The sequence below is a fragment of the Mastigoproctus giganteus genome, chromosome 6, assembly GCF_048544385.1.
Source record: "Mastigoproctus giganteus isolate SK-2022 chromosome 6, ASM4854438v1, whole genome shotgun sequence".
NCBI classification, from domain to species: domain Eukaryota; kingdom Metazoa; phylum Arthropoda; class Arachnida; order Uropygi; family Thelyphonidae; genus Mastigoproctus; species Mastigoproctus giganteus.
The window spans coordinates 75755980-75771951 of NC_143580.1; the positions used below are offsets into that span (position 1 = coordinate 75755980).

Sequence of the window (15972 nt, forward strand, 5' to 3'; positions counted from 1 at the left end):
TGGAATCTCGTACGGGAGACACCAGTGGACGTTTATAAAATACAAAAAAAGACAAAATAAATTTTTGTTATCAGATAAATATTTCTGTAATTAGAATAAGGTTAATAGATCCATTGTACAATATTTAGTACTGTATGTAACATTTTCTTAAAATATATGAAATCTTTTTTTTTTACTAAAAACTTAGTTTTTGACTTTAATCTCTTCTCCCTTAAATTTGGTGGGTGTCCAAATATGGCAACAATATGTTGCCATATTTGATTTCAGCAACGCCAAATCTACAAGGTTTGACGTTGCTGAATTTTAACAGGAAGCGAAAAAACATGTTTTTTTTTTCGTACAGTGTTTTTTACGCAATTTTAAGTTATGCACTTCAAATTGAGTATTTAAAAAACTAAATCAATAAAAATTGAATTAAAAGTTGTGAAGCTGCTTTTGATTTAGTCTGCACAGTGTCAGCGATTGTGGTTGTTGTTGGTTTAGGGGTTTTTAGGCGCATCTGCAACTTGGTTAGAGAACCGTGATGATGTTTGCAGCTTATATTGAGTACTTACATTTTGCTAAAATATTTTTAGCGTTTTGGTGTTGGCATCTTACTCGATGCCAGAATCCCAAATAAATTTTTTTGGGATGAGATCTATAGTCTAGACTCTAGAGTGAGTCTGTTCAAAATTAGTGTCGAAATTGTTTAGGTCTGGGTGTTGTTCTTAAGAGGCAACGAATGTAACGCACGATTGTTAAACACCAGATAGGTGTTGTTAGCATTAGCAGAGGCGTATGATGCAAGAAAGCAGGCTTATACAGCATAGTTTCAGTTGGTATCTGACTGTCCTTGTGTTTAGAAAAACCAGCATAATACAGCCTTTTGGCCTGAAGCAGGAGCTTACTGTTATAGGGCTGGGCTCTTTTCTTTTGCTTATTATATGTTTATTGCCGAACGAAGAGTAGTTGGGAAAAATTTAGTTCAATCACAGACGTTTTCAGATGTTGGTCTTGTTGAATTGCTGTTTCAGTGGCATGTGACCTCGTATGAGGGATAGCCCTTGAAATAATAATGGTTTCATAGGGTAGCTGGATTAGTTTATCCCTGCTGAAGACTCTGAAGTGATTGATTTTTATGGTTCCAAAATTTCTTCATCCTATTAGAACTGTCTGGATCAATATTAATAAGGCTAGAGCGGGAAAAGCCCCCTTTGAGAGGACTCTGTGAACCATCGAAACCACTTACAGTGCATAAAGTTTACTTAAAGGAATGCGGCTTAAAGTAAACACTTAGAAAGTTTACTTACAATGTTAAATATGCACTGCCTGGCCACTTTGTTAGGTCCATGAGTTTATAGCGTGTTGGACTGCAGCTGACCTGCATCACGGCTCCCTTATTAACTGGCATGAAGTCAACCAGTGTTGAAAAGTGACGTGTTGAAAGAGGAATACTGGACCATTCATATAACAACACTGTCTTCAGTTCCCTTAGCGACGCAACACGACGTGGTCATAGGATTATGCTGTTGAACATTCCATTCCAATTCATTCCACAGATGCTGAGTGTAACTGTGATTCTGGCTAGATTTTTTAAGTATTCCTTGCGTTCCTTAAGCCACACTTTAAAACATTTTCGCGGTGGATGGTGGCATTGACACCAAGTGCTCCTATCCATAGGATTAAACGTGCAACATTGCCGGGTGAAACTTATCTTCAGCAATATTCAGATATGCTCAGGTGCATGGTACCCCCCCCCCCCCGATGAGAGGACCAATGTTATTCTGATCCCGCTAGGTGGGGGGAGGAACACCGTAAAGAGCAGAAAGGGTTGCCACGACAACACCCTCACACCATTACACTTCCTTCAGCAGCCTGTACTGTAGAGATGTAACAGGCTGGTTCCATTGTGTCGTGTGGTTTCTTCCATATATACTGTATACACACTCTTCCGTGTCCTGGAAGGCTTAAATTGCTCATCGGACCAAACTTTCTTCTATTCCATCCAGTGCCCTTTACATTCCTGGCACTCACCCACATAATCGTATTTTTCGGTTGCTATCAGAGTTCAGTGACCTCTGTGAATGTCTTCTGCTCCTGTAGCGCATTCATGGGATTCTTCTCATGATGCGAATATTAATGCTTTGTCATGTTTCCGTATTAAATGCACAAGATAGTTGTACTATCATTTGTGGACTATTACACTTGATAATCCACTCCTTACGTCGCGTACCTCGTTTGTGACTTGGCATTTTTAGCCACAGTTGCGTCTGTTCATGGATGTTTTCTAGATTGGAAACCGGAAAACTTCCAAGCTCAACACCGAACACGGACGACCATTCTCTCTGCTGCAGCACACGTTAAATTCCGCCGACAATTATACTTTTTAGGAATTCCATAAGATCCGTGTGTTCCCCATTTTAGGTGAATTAATTTGGACGGTTGTCGGTCACATTACTTCATAGCTGTTTCGCGCACATATTACAAAGTATGTGACCTCTTAGATTACCTGTTTTTGCATGGATTGTTGCATATGGCCCATACCTTCTTGGTCTTAATGGAGTGGCTAAGCAGTGCAATATTCCAAATCTCTAATAATCCATATATTTAATAGCGACATATGAATGCATTAATTATTCGAAGTAAGATACTCACATTAGCAAGGCGATCAAACCTTGCAAATAGATCGTTGAGAACTTTTACTAGTTCCTGAGCAGAACATCTAGATGCAAGAGCTGTAAATCCTTGAATGTCTGCAAACAGAATGCTGAAAAATAAATAAATTTTCAATGTAGTGACGTGATATTAGTATTTTAAGTTTTTCCTAGGTTTAGAATCATTAAAGTATATACACTGCGACAAAATTAACAGAACACATAGAAAACGTGGTGTAATTCGCGTAGCTTGCGATGAAGCGTGACAAAATTTGGTATGGTGTTGTACCATAGAATAACTGTGTTGGGGAAGAAAATAAAATACTTGTACTGGACAAGGAACTGGAACTACAGTAGTTACTCAGTCACAACCGCTTACTCAGAATAGGTCGTCCTGTACTTCCTCTCTAGAATTCATGGTCATTATTGATGATATGGTGGTTGGGGATGTTATTTTTTTGTCTTATTATGATAATTTGTATTTCATCACTTCTTAATCTGCTTTACCAACTAGGCGATTGCAACTTGAATTTGATAATTCCATTTAGTTTTATTTAGTTTTAATATTGGTGTATATATTTATATAGCAGCATTAGTTCATATTAAGAAAATTAAGTGTAGGTACGTCTTTCGCTCTGTTGATTGGTTGGCTGTACTCCTCCATTGGTGGTTGCGTGTATAATTGTCATTGTTTAGCAATGTTACGTTTAGTGTATTTTGGTTAATGTATTAACCGATTGAAATCTATCAATGAATGAATAAAAAGATCTCGCACATTATACAGATTAGTCGAGCGAATAACAATGACCAAGTGTAACTACTGTGGATGTAATTTAGTCTACGTTAAAAGCCTGAAGCCACGAAAGCTATAAAAAGTCGTGCATGTTTGGCATAACTTCTTTCTGTACGTATCTTTCAGCAAGCAGTTTGCTACCTAGTGCACCGTCTCATATTGTGGAGGTACTTCGCCATGAGTTGCCTTGGTATTGCACTACTCTAAAAAAAGGCATTTCTCCAGTGGGGAAGTATTAGTAGTGGCAAACGATGCAAGAAAGCAAGCTTATACAGCATCACCAAAAAAAAAAAAAAAAAAAATTCCACATCACCTGACCATTCACTCTAATAGTTTCTTTAGTTCTTCCTTGATTTATTCAAGCTACTAACTTCTACAACTACAACAGAGGTTTGTTCCACAATGAACTATCTACACATCTGTCCTGCCTGCACATCTTTCCTGCAACCATCCTGCCTGCACGTCCATCCTGCCTTCACATCTTTCCTCCAACCATCATCCTTCCTCACTTTGAATTTGTTCTCCCTCATATGTGTAGTCTGAGCAAGAGGAAGGATTCTATTAGCATTGAGTTTACTTAGTCCATTCAAACCCCTAAACACCTCAATCAAATCTTCTCTCAGTTGCCGAGTATCCAGATATTGCACTATGCCTTTTCTTATAATAACACCTTTTTGTTCTTACAAGTATATTGCTTTTTATTTAAAGTGTTTGTCATTGGGAACGCGAAACTGGGTTTTGGTCCTTTATGGAATCTCATCTCATCAGTGGACAGGTAGACATTGTGAAGATCTCAGAAACAAAAGTAAGAAGAATTCCGCAATATATAAGATAGTGCAGTAAATAAAGTGGGCATAATTTAGTCTAATTAAGAGCAAAAGCCTCAAGTTTCATTTACTGCACCATCTTACGTATTGCGGATATACCTTGCCACGGGTTTGATGAGATTTTTACAATGCCAACTTGCTCTCCCTGATGAGATCTCAGAAGGTTGTTGTTATTGTTGTTATTTGGTTTTTAGGAGCATTAGCAACTAAGGCCATATTGCTCCGGGATATGCGGTCGTCATTCCCTGACCTTTCCGCATCCTCCGTATTTGGTGGTGACGGGCTCGAACCCCGGTCTATATCAAGAAGCGTGTGCTACGCACTGCTGCTCCTTCCCACCTGGCTACGGAGGCGCCTATCTCAGAAGGGATAAAAACCCGAGACTGGGTACTGTCGTACACTGAAAGACAATTTGTAAAATAATAAGAGGAGTTTACCTCAATATAGTACGTAGAACACTTCCGCATGATACTCTCCAGAAATTAAACCAAAAAAGTGTCTTTCAGAAACTGAAAGACAATATACACTGAATGAGTACTGAATTATGATCACCTACATAATACTGTGTTGGGTCACCTTTGTTTCGTAATTATGTATGTAATTCAATACTTTAATGATAGAATTACTTAAAATGCTGTCTCTCTCTCTCTCTCTCTCTCTCTCTAAATTGAATGTACCAATTTATATATTTAGCTTGTTAACAAATTATATCTGTTGCACGTAGCACCTGCTACGGACAACAGATATAATTTTTGACCTTATGGTGACAAAAAATCTTGCAAGAAAATTAAAAATTATACTCAGTGATTTTTAACTTTAATTTTTATCATGAAAGAAAAATTGTTCTTATAATTTATTAAATCTTGTGCGTCACATAAATATTATTACCTGACGTCCTTGTAGCAGTGGATGTAGATCCGATGAAACTGTGCAGAAAGAATTCTACGGTGGTCGTCCTCGTGAGCGATGTCCTTGATGATTTCCATGACAACAAAGCGAGGAAGAACGGATAGAAGCAGACGCTCCTAGTTCCAGAGATATTTGAAGGGAATTAGCTTTTTTCCAATGAGGTCGGTCGGAGTCAGTATCAAGTGCAACTGTTATAGAATCCTCAATATTTATAAAATGTAATCTAGTTTACAAGAAAGAGAAACTAATTATTGTATTTTTTCCATACTTCTGGTGCATAATAGTCTTAGACGCTAATGCGCTAATAAAATCATAATCTACACTTGCCGGAGATATAAAGAGAATCGTAAATACGTACGTATGGTAACAACAGTTTTGAACTGGACAAATGAAACTTGGAGTGATAACTAATAGTATAATGGTATTGAAGGCAGCAAGATGGAAGTCATAGTTTAATGTCTGGATGAGAAGTGTCAAAAACTACTTAAACACTTTAAAAGATAACTATTTTCTATGTTTTTCTTGTTTTCGAGGCAGTGTTTCTGGATGAAAAAAATTTTCGAATTCTTAGCAGAACTATGTAAATTTTATTTGAAAATTTTAACAAAAGGCGGAATAATAGGAATTTTCCAGAGTACTTTTGACAAAACCTGTTGACGATCTTAAACTACGATGTGATACCAATTACTGCGAGTACTGAAGTACATTAAATAGATTTAACTGTAGCGTTCTTTCACAATTTGAATGAATAGAAGCACCCCATCTAATTAATATCCTAAATGATAAGTAAGTGGAAATCATCACTAGAATCACTACAAGGTATTCGTCAGAAAAGAATGTGGCAAGGGGACTCTACCTGAAAAACTACAGGATGTGAGCAACTGCATGAGGCAGCAAGCTGTTAGGCTTAATCACCTGAAAATCGCAACAGTACTGAAAATGGCACAAAATATACAGGTACGCAGATAAACAATGCCGCGGAAAAGTACCAGCAAACTACTTGCCAACAAATTAGGATTAAACCATGAATCCAGTGCATTGCGCAATCTCCTAGCTTGGTATACCAAGCTAGGAGATTGTCTCCGTATATGACGAGACTCTTTCCCCCCTTACTAAAAATGATGTGAATTTTGGTTCTTTTCAGCGCATTTCTAAAAATGATGTGAATTTTGGTTCTTTTCAGCGCATTTCTACAGTGGTGCTTCTTCTGACCAGTTGCCTATTTCATTACATGTTAACGTTGCTGTCCCGAAACCAAGATAGTGCTTGAATCTCAAAAAAATCTTTTTTCCTGTTTTCAATTATCATTTTTTTCTAATTTTCGTCAAACAACATGATCTTTTTAGGCTCCGTAGTCTAACGAAAGATCCTTATAATGTCACTCGGTTGTCTGTCTGTCCGTCCTTCTGTCACAGCATTGTATCTCTGGAACCATTCAACCTATTGACTTGAAATTTTGCATGGGTTTGCAAATCAAGTGGGCCAACATAACGCCATATTGATCGTCGCTGACAAAAATTTGTCTGAGAACTGGGGGATGGTAAAATGTGGGGGAGAATTGTTTTCGACAACCTATAGCTCATTATATACCGTTGGAAAGAGTTCAACGAGCGGGATTAAAATATAATTTTAAACAATTTGTAAAATTAAAAATGGCGGCGCCAGACAGGAAAATGTGAGTAATTTTCGTGTCCCTCCCTCTATTTCCGTCGCTAATGGAGTTAAAAATTTAAAAATCACATTAGCTATGCGTTATTCGATGCTTATTAAGGGAAAACTATTCCGATTGAAATCTATCATTTAATTTTTGTGTTAAAATTAAAAATCAATTTTTATTGCAATTCGATAGCGCGCTTCTTTTTACTAACTCGAGTTGTTTTGGTGACAAAAAGGTTGCTAAATAGTTAGTTAATAATTCTATAAGGGTCATTTATAAATTTTGCGACGAGAAGTATTTTTTAACAATTTTCAAAGCTGGAGTTGTCCCGGCAAGGAGGTACTCAGAGAGCCAGTGTTGAGGCGGCGGTGGTGGGGTGGCGCCTGCGCGGAGTCTTTCACGGCTCTCACCTGCCAGTCGCTTCTCCCCCAAGACTTTAATCGTTTCTCCTGGAAGAAGTCAGAGTTGCTTCTCCCACCATTGTGATGTCCTCAGTTTCAGGCCAAGCCGGGGCGCTAGAAACTTTTTTCAGTTGCCATAAAGCTCTCTATTTGAGATACTACACTAACGACCATTCGTGACTACGGACCCTTCATCCTGAGTGACTGGCACTCAGTACTTGACCGATTTATTTCATTTTCGCGATACACATGGATTTGGTCCGCGACACACCGGTTGAGAAACGCTTATCTAAGGCTTTGCAAAGCGCTAGCTACAGCCCTTCACGCATATGACTTACGTCAGCTCAGAACACCTCCTTCCAGAGGCTGCCGGTTACTTGATCTAATCTTCCACAAACTTCAGGAGATAAAATTAACGCCCTCTGTTAATAAGTTCCAGTCAGATCATTCGCCGTTTGCAGGTGTTTCTCATTCGGAGACTAATGTTAAAAAAGAGGAGGTAGTCTAATTTTTTCCTGTTTTCAATTATCATTTTTTCTAATTTTCGTCACACAACATGATCTTTTTAGGGTCCGTAGTCTAACGAAGGACCGGCTATAATTCTTAGACATTTAATAAACTATAATGGGAAGGGCTAAAAATGAAATCGGTAGAAGAAGCCTCAAACTGCTTGCAGAAAAACTAAGACAGGTGGCTATCGATTGAGCAGCTGAGCTTGTCCGAATCTCACCATCGCACTTTGGCTTGGTTCAGTTCTAGTGTGAAAGAAGACTTTTTCAAAAAGCAAAAGGCATACCGGAGATGAAAGCGGACCTCCAAACTGAAAGATCACTTATTGTACAACAAATATAGGGCTAATTTCGTAAGAAACAGCACTGAAAAAGAAAAACACTGAAACATATATATGAGAAACTACGGCAAGGAAGGAGAATTTACAAGAAGGAGCATTACAACTTCTAAACGAATGAACAAACTTTTCAAAAATTGGCTAGCGAGACTTTTAAACAGCGCAGCCTTCCTCCAAATGAACTTAATCTTCGGAATGTAGGCAAGTCAAGGAAAGCCGTCTTGCAAACTATAGGGATTATTCGTGATACCCTGAAGACAATCATCAATACCCTAGCAAATAAGGCCACAGTGGGACCAGACGGCGTTTCACAAATTTTGATAAAAGTCATGCAGCACGTTTATCCCTGACCCTCTCCTGCATCTATTTAACCAGATCTTAGAAGAGGTAACCATAACAAAGATATGGAACCGCTACTGAGATCAATGTTTAAATCGAAGAGAATCATCCAAGCACATCAGACCCATATCGATATGCTGCACACTCCTAAAATATTTGAAAAAAGCAATACAATCCAATCTAGCTCAGCCCTGTTTCTAACACAGGCCACCCTACTTGCACACAGTTGTGAGGGGCAGATTCACCAGCTTCTTGGATACCTTTCTGTGTACGAATTCAACATGGACTCAACAGTAAAGCACCACTGGACATCCTCTTCCCGGATATAAAAGCCGCTTATGATAATTTGGCAATTTCTGCTCTGCTACATATTCTCAGAAGATATTTTAATATAGATGGGAAACTATTGGACATCATTGAGGCGGTCATTAGGAATAGGCACCTTTTAGTCACCCATAAAAAACTTTCAGACATCACACAGTTATGTTGTTGCTGTTGTTATTGGAGGTTTTACGGCGCAACGGCAGCTAAAGACCATGCAAGAGTTGTACCTCAAGGAGGGGTTTCTGTCGGCGACCCTAGTTACAGTGGCACTGAATCTTTCTTCGACTATCTCTGAACTTCACGTCGTATGAAGACGATGGGAAATTCTTCATAACTTCAAAAGATATGAATGTCCACAATATGAGGACCTCAGAGGGACTCTCATAACAAAAATCAGATACCTTCCAAAGGGATTGGAGTCCCACTTCCTGGACTCAGAGGAAGAATACAGGGCGCTCTCCCTCTTCGCGCACGATCTATTCCCCAGGAGAAAAATACTAATTGCAATCTACAGCAATCAACGCAGAGACTGACAAGAAACGCTACCAGATGAAACAGAAAATCGAAATTCGCGGGATACCAGACTCGACCAAATGGAACGCTGACAACTGGAAGGGACGTTAGGACAGGGATTACCCCATGAGTGACATTGAAAACAGAGAAGAGACAAAAAGCAGCATAACTGCCAACAGACTGACGGCGACCTGAAGAGGGCACTCTAGCCCCCTTCACCTTTTATTCCCACATCCTTGGGGAGGGGGTGGGACGACCTTCGCTCCCTCCCCTTCTCGCCACCCTACATCTACTCTGGTGGGGCATGGGTATGCCTCACTGAACACTGGGGCTATTGGTCCCATATTTCTGTCTCTCACCCCCCAATCTTCTGTCTCCCCCCCACTTCTATCTTTACGCTAACGAAAGCCCCACACAACAAAAATTAACGTGCCAAAAATCCTTTGACCCTAATTCGGCATAACAATCTTAGCGATCATACCCCTACGCCAACGCATATGTGTATGTAATTGTACATGTGTATATATATATATGTGTGTGCTTCGTCACTAACCTAATGGATTTTTTTTTTTTTAGGTCCTAGCCGCTGAAATCTCAGGAAAGTCAGCAGCAGGACCTGCCAGAGTAAAACTGAGTCTACTGGGCTCCTGGTCTGCCTCCACGGGGCGTAAGTGGGGCAACGTTGGGCCTCAGCAGGGATCTAGCGGCTAAATGACCAGATGAACAACGGTACACGACACTACACATGACCAAGTCCCTCATACTTTTAAATCTCTGGCATTTCCCAGCGAACTGGTTCACCCACAATGAAAGCAACGCGGAGATGGGGGAAACCCCTGGTGCCGTATGACAACAACACACTTTACACTTTACTTCAAAAGATGCTGAACAAATTTCATACTTATAGGAAAGTGCAAATCACCAAATAGAGATATTTCGCGATTACTCAACCTCAATTGGTTTTCAGCTCAACCTGATTAGGTATAATTGCAGTACTTTTTTTCTGGGACACCTGTGGCTGGAGGATTTCCACTGCTGCCTTAAGGGCCAATCCCGAGCTCTACCCGCGTTCAACACGACTCCATCTCTCGGACAGGTTCCTTACTCAGCAGATGCTCAGTCAGACTCGGAACCTTGATGCTGACCTGAACAAATTGCCTTTAATCGGAAATATAGGAATAAAAGACTTATCAGCCGTAACTGAACTGTGCCTTTACATTTGCTTCTGTCTGATTGAGCGTGTGCTCTTATCTCGATGTTAAGCTAGCTCAATCCGATCTAACCCTTGTGAGGAATTCTCTCCTTTGTATAGTCACCTTTCTCTTCTTATTTGTATAGTTACTTGTGTATAATTACCTTTTTGTTTTAATTTTTGTCAGTGATTGTTGAAGAATCCTGGCAGTATCGGAAGGCTGTGAACCTCTAGCCTTATGGCTGTGAAGGGCAACCTGCAATTTTTTTTTCAATAAAGATTATCTCTCTCTCTCTCTCTCTAGTAATGACTAAAAAAAGAAAGAAAAACAACATTGATATAAGAATAGGTGGTATCCTAGACAAGATTTCTTCTTACACGGACCTGGGCCTTACTTCGGATGAAGGCCTCTCTTTTGGACGGTACTTTTGACAGTAAGAAGACGATACGTAGCTATGTGAGCGATTAGGCTGGAGCTAGTAGATATAAGAGACCTCGCTCTAATGACACAGTGCATCCAAAGATGCCTCTTTACGATCCCACTCTATGCTTCTGTTATTTGGTCCTCAGCTCCTGAAGCACAGTTCAGCAAATAATATAAACTGGAATATTGGATTCTGAGGTGGGCAACCGGCTAACTGAACGACAGCTCACTATCTCGAGATCGGTTCTTCATTCCAACCTCGGCCTGTTACTTTCGGTCAAGAATCTATCTTCATTTCCTCTGCTACTTTCTTTCTTATTGCAAATGCAATAAGAAAGAAATCTATTTGCATTGCAAAGAAATCTTATTGCATTTACTCTCAATCTTATTGCAAATGCAATAAGAAAGAAATCTTATTGCATTTGGAATAAGATTGAGATTACTACATGTTTATACTACCAGCATACATGACCGCGCAAATCGAGGGATGACTGTATATTTAAAATTCGTCGTGATCGACCAAAATTAAAGCTGCGATCGACTCATTGGCCACCCCTGATCTATACGAATACTGTACTTTTTAAGTTTTATAATTTCACCTGTCCACCTCTTTTAACATTTTATTTAGTTGTGCCCTGAATTTATTCAGACTACCTCTATAACACCAGTTGGGAGTTTGTTCCAACAATCAACCATCCTCTGGTATTATGTATATTATTATGTGCTTTTGTGCATTTCATGGTTTTCTAGGGAATCTTAACATTCAAAGTTCTTCATCCAACTGTCTTGAAAGAAATAGAAAGGTAAGACACAAAATGGCCTTTTTAAAGGTTATTGCCGTCAGAATGGAATTCAACCGAACCTACCTCGCATGAGTAACGCATGTGGCTTAGCTTTGGTTCGACCATCGCGGAACGGAGGATTAAGACTGAGCTGAAATAGAGATAAACAAAAGCAAGTTTACTTCATGATATGATTCTTTATTCCTTGCATTTGTTTTTCATCTAATTTCTAATAATGTTATTTAATAGATAGTACTGTATTATAAGAAATCTTATTAAAGTCTGGCATTAACGTTAGATTTGGTTATATATTACTTTTATCCTGCTATTATGTTAACTAATAGCATCGTAGAAATTACATGATTATTACAAGACAGCCCTATAACTATGAGCAATTGGGATAGATTAAAAATATGGTTTGCTAAAATAGCAACGGTCATCATCGTCATTATCAAAGCAAGCGAAATCAAAGATAATGTGCCTTTTTGGAATGATTTTACCTCCTTAACGCTATTAGGACCTTTATATACGTCAATGGCATTAATAGTTCCCTTTTTCCTTTGCCACTTTTCCTGGCGTTCTGGAAAGCTTTTGGTACTCTGCAGTTGGGTCGTGTTTAAAAAATTAAGTTTTTGTCGCACCTGTACGGAATTTTGATGATTCGAAGATTTGAATTCTTTATTAGTTTAGTAAGTGGACGTTGTCGGTTGCTCCTGAAAATTTTCTTTAGTTTAGCTTGCTTTTTTCTACTATTAGTAATATTGGACTTGTGCCACCCTCCATTGGGAGCACAGATTATTTAATACAGCATTAAGTATCTTAATGCTGTAGCCACCTACCTGTTTTTCATTTTCTTTAGCTATCTTGTATCGGGTCTCAATAGACCTTCTTGTCTCCAGGAAGGCATTCCTTTGAGCTCGATCTGTGAGGTATTTGGTATACATACTAACAAAATTGATGCACAGGTAAAGTAGGGCATTAGTAACCACCTGCGAATGTAATAAGAGAGCATCATGTTTTGGTTATATTAAGAACACAAAACATTCATCATTCTGAGTAAGTAATGGCTATAACTAAATTATTTTCTCATCAAATTCAGTAATGAAAACAAAACATTAGATAAATAAATTGAATGCACGATACTTAATTAAACAACTGTGTTTACATCTTCAAGAATATTATGAAAAATAAATACTATTCATCATGAATTAGTGGTAAATAGTGTTTCTGTTTCATAATAGTGTTGATCACTAATATTATTTCTAAAATTATTGGACGTTTAACAGAGCCTTGTTTGCATTTACATTTCCGTTATGTTTAGTTTTTGAGATTTCATTTAATATTAATTTTATTACATCTTTTACTAACTTTGTATACCTAATAGATTTACTAGTATTATGTTTTAATTAATGCATTGTAAGATGAGATATTGAATTCGTGCTGTTTATCCAAGTATCCAAGGCACATTCGAGAGAGAGAGAGCCTGAATTACCAGTGGTGGTGTGGAAGGAGAATCTACATACCTTTTAATAGTACTAACAGCACAAGACTGCGCAGTAATTTGAAAATAAGCTCGCTAGGATGATATTCAGTGAAGCGTGAAATGAACCATTTGCTAAAAGTCAATGACGAGTTCTGTCTGAAATGCAAATACTCGAGCCAAATTCGTGTCGTGTTTGGTTGGAAGCGAAGTGATCTCCACTGATCTAGCATGCTGGTTGTAGTTGCTATCAATTCAGATGAAAGCGGAACATGTGGCTTGTTTGCGTGCCTTTCACTTAATGCATGTAAATCGACACCATTCTTATTTTCCTAAATGTAATATTTTAGCCCTTAATTTAGCTCTTAGATTTGCACTGAGTAGAAAGATTAGAAAAACTTATCGTATTATTGGATAGAAGCGCACGACCCTTAAAAAAAAGGGATACCTGTTTTTCTCCATAAAGCCTTGCTTCCTTCGTTTCACAATTTGACTTACGAGAGAGAGAGAGAGAGAGAGAGAGATTATACCATATCTCGGGATATTTCCTGAGGCGGGGATTATCAGCATTGTTTATAATGCCTCACCTTGGTGCGACAGTTGTGCCTTAGTAGTAAATCATATTTCATGTTTTCTGCTGATGACATATATGATTATATGTCATCGGATCAAGCAGTGACAATAAAAGAAAATATAGAACACAAATCAAATCAGAAAAAAATGGAACTACAAGGAATCTTGCAAGAGAGAGACCGGTGTAAACGATGATACCGCACTTTTGATATCGCAGGATTTGGAATTAATGTGAGACAAAAACCTAAACTTTGAGCGGTATATCGCAGATATTTGGGCGTAAGCTACGATAGGCTGGACAATGATATTTCGCATTGGATGCCTTGGTCATAAGGAAATGGCATCAAGTTGCTGCTTTAGCTTTCTGTACTCCCTTGGACAACAAACTAACATCCACATATGGGCCTTCTAAAGGACAGATGTGGGAAACGAGGAAAAAATACACGCGATTACAGACATAACATTTTGTTTTGGATGCCTTGAGCTTTGGCGCTTAACCTAACTCGAGGGAAGCATGGATTCGCTGTTTGAAAGCGCTAGTGCCCATAATAAATTATAAAGGAGTACCTAATACTAAAACACCAACTACGTCGGCGTTTTAGTATTAGGTACTCCTTTTTTGTGCGAAAATATTTTAGGATCTCTTCAGATTGTGGAGGTTAGTAATTTTACTTTTACCAGTCGGATGCGTAATCTCAAAGGAATTGAAAAGATCAGTGAAGGTAACCAGTATTTACTTGGTCTAACTTATGAGATTGATTTTTGTTTTCTCTGATTTCAGAAATTTGTGAACAGATTTGTTGTAATTCTTCAACAATAGTGGGTGTATCTAAGATCGGACTTGTTTTATCTTTGAGTGTTTTCCTTAATAAGAGCATTGACAAGTTGAACACGTTAGTTGATATACGCATTGCCTTACATTTCAGGCGCGTTAGCAAATAGTAACTTCATAATTTTTAACAAAAAAACCAAGAACCAAGAATATTTCTTTTCTACTCATCCACCAGTTTGTCCATGCATTCCTCTAATCGGCGCTCGGAAACAAACATAATTAGATATGATACACGGTGTATGGATACCCCTATGCCATATGTATGAAAACAAGTTAGGTAAAGCAGGCTTGAAAAAGGGATTAAGTTAGGGTTTAAATGTAGCTGATGCACTGGATATTATGTTTTTTTAAGCGCCTTCGATTTTTTTATCTTAAATTAATTGAATATTTCTTCTTCTGTGATAAACAGATTTGGAAAGTAAAGAAGAACACGTATGTGACTATATTTTCGATCATCTTATATCAACTTTTATAATGTGACCTTTTTGGTAAATATTTATACAACCCCTATAAATGTCTCTTATACCTGTCTGAAATTAATTTCTCGCTGTCACCTCATTTCATCGTTAGTCCTCGTGGATACCACTTGGTAGAATCGCCATCCTCCCCACCCGCGCCATCGCAAGCTGCATGAGTTACACCGGGTGGAAAAGACCTGAGTTTGAGTTCCGTCGATGACATGAGGAATTTTTATGGCCAGGAATTTTCAGGCGAGGGTAGCATGGTTTTTTCTTCTGGAAACTCGGGTTTTTCGTCCAACAAGGGAAATTCGACCCCAGAACACACGCAGTTTACCGACAGTATATACAGAGCAATATGGACTTAGTTGCTGATTCTCCAAAACCCAACAACAACAATATTTCATTGTTATTTATGGTACCCTATCTTATCAAAATTTGTCCCGCTTCATTGAAAGCTGCACGAGTTACACCGCGTTTTCTACATGTTCTATTAATTTGTCGAGCAGGGAATAAGACTGGGCGGAGGGGTTAATGGCTTTACTGCATTTGACTCAAGTCCCCCTTTCATTTCCGGTGTATAGACATTCAGCCACTGTCGGATCCACAACATCGATCGCAATAACTACATCCGCAGATGCTGTACCTAACTATGATCTATGAACTGTGAACTATGATCTATGGCCTGATATTTTTTCCAAGATTAGTATCAGTTTCGTGAGCAACGTTGGACGTTTTCATTTTGAAACATTCCATAGGCAGAAATGTTACTTTACAATGTGTTTATGTCTTGAAAAAGATGGAATTCCTAAAAGAATTCCTAAGCAGTTCACCCCTTTTATAGAACAACTTTCAACTAATCCAGTATTCTTTACAGATGTCTAACTTAGTAGAGGGTCCATACCTTATCAAGGAAAGCTTTTCTTCGTTTGATGAATTGCATGTAACTCCTGATACTTTGAAGGACTAAGCGAAGAGAAGTAGTCTT

The 15972-nt window shown here is 38.6% G+C and overlaps 1 protein-coding gene across 2 annotated transcripts in view; it reads right to left on the reverse strand.

Annotated features, from left to right (window-relative positions):
* Positions 1-15972, reverse strand: part of LOC150084415 (adenylate cyclase type 8-like) — a 405296-nt gene that overhangs the window by 158170 nt on the left and 231154 nt on the right. For both annotated transcript variants that reach the window (XM_090375213.1, XM_090375212.1), the window contains exons 4-6: positions 12481-12630; positions 5142-5278; positions 2635-2746 (exon numbers count right to left, since the gene is read on the reverse strand). In XM_090375213.1, the coding sequence (XP_090231339.1) occupies positions 2635-2746; positions 5142-5278; positions 12481-12630 (399 nt within the window). The remainder of the gene's footprint in view (positions 1-2634; positions 2747-5141; positions 5279-12480; positions 12631-15972) is intronic.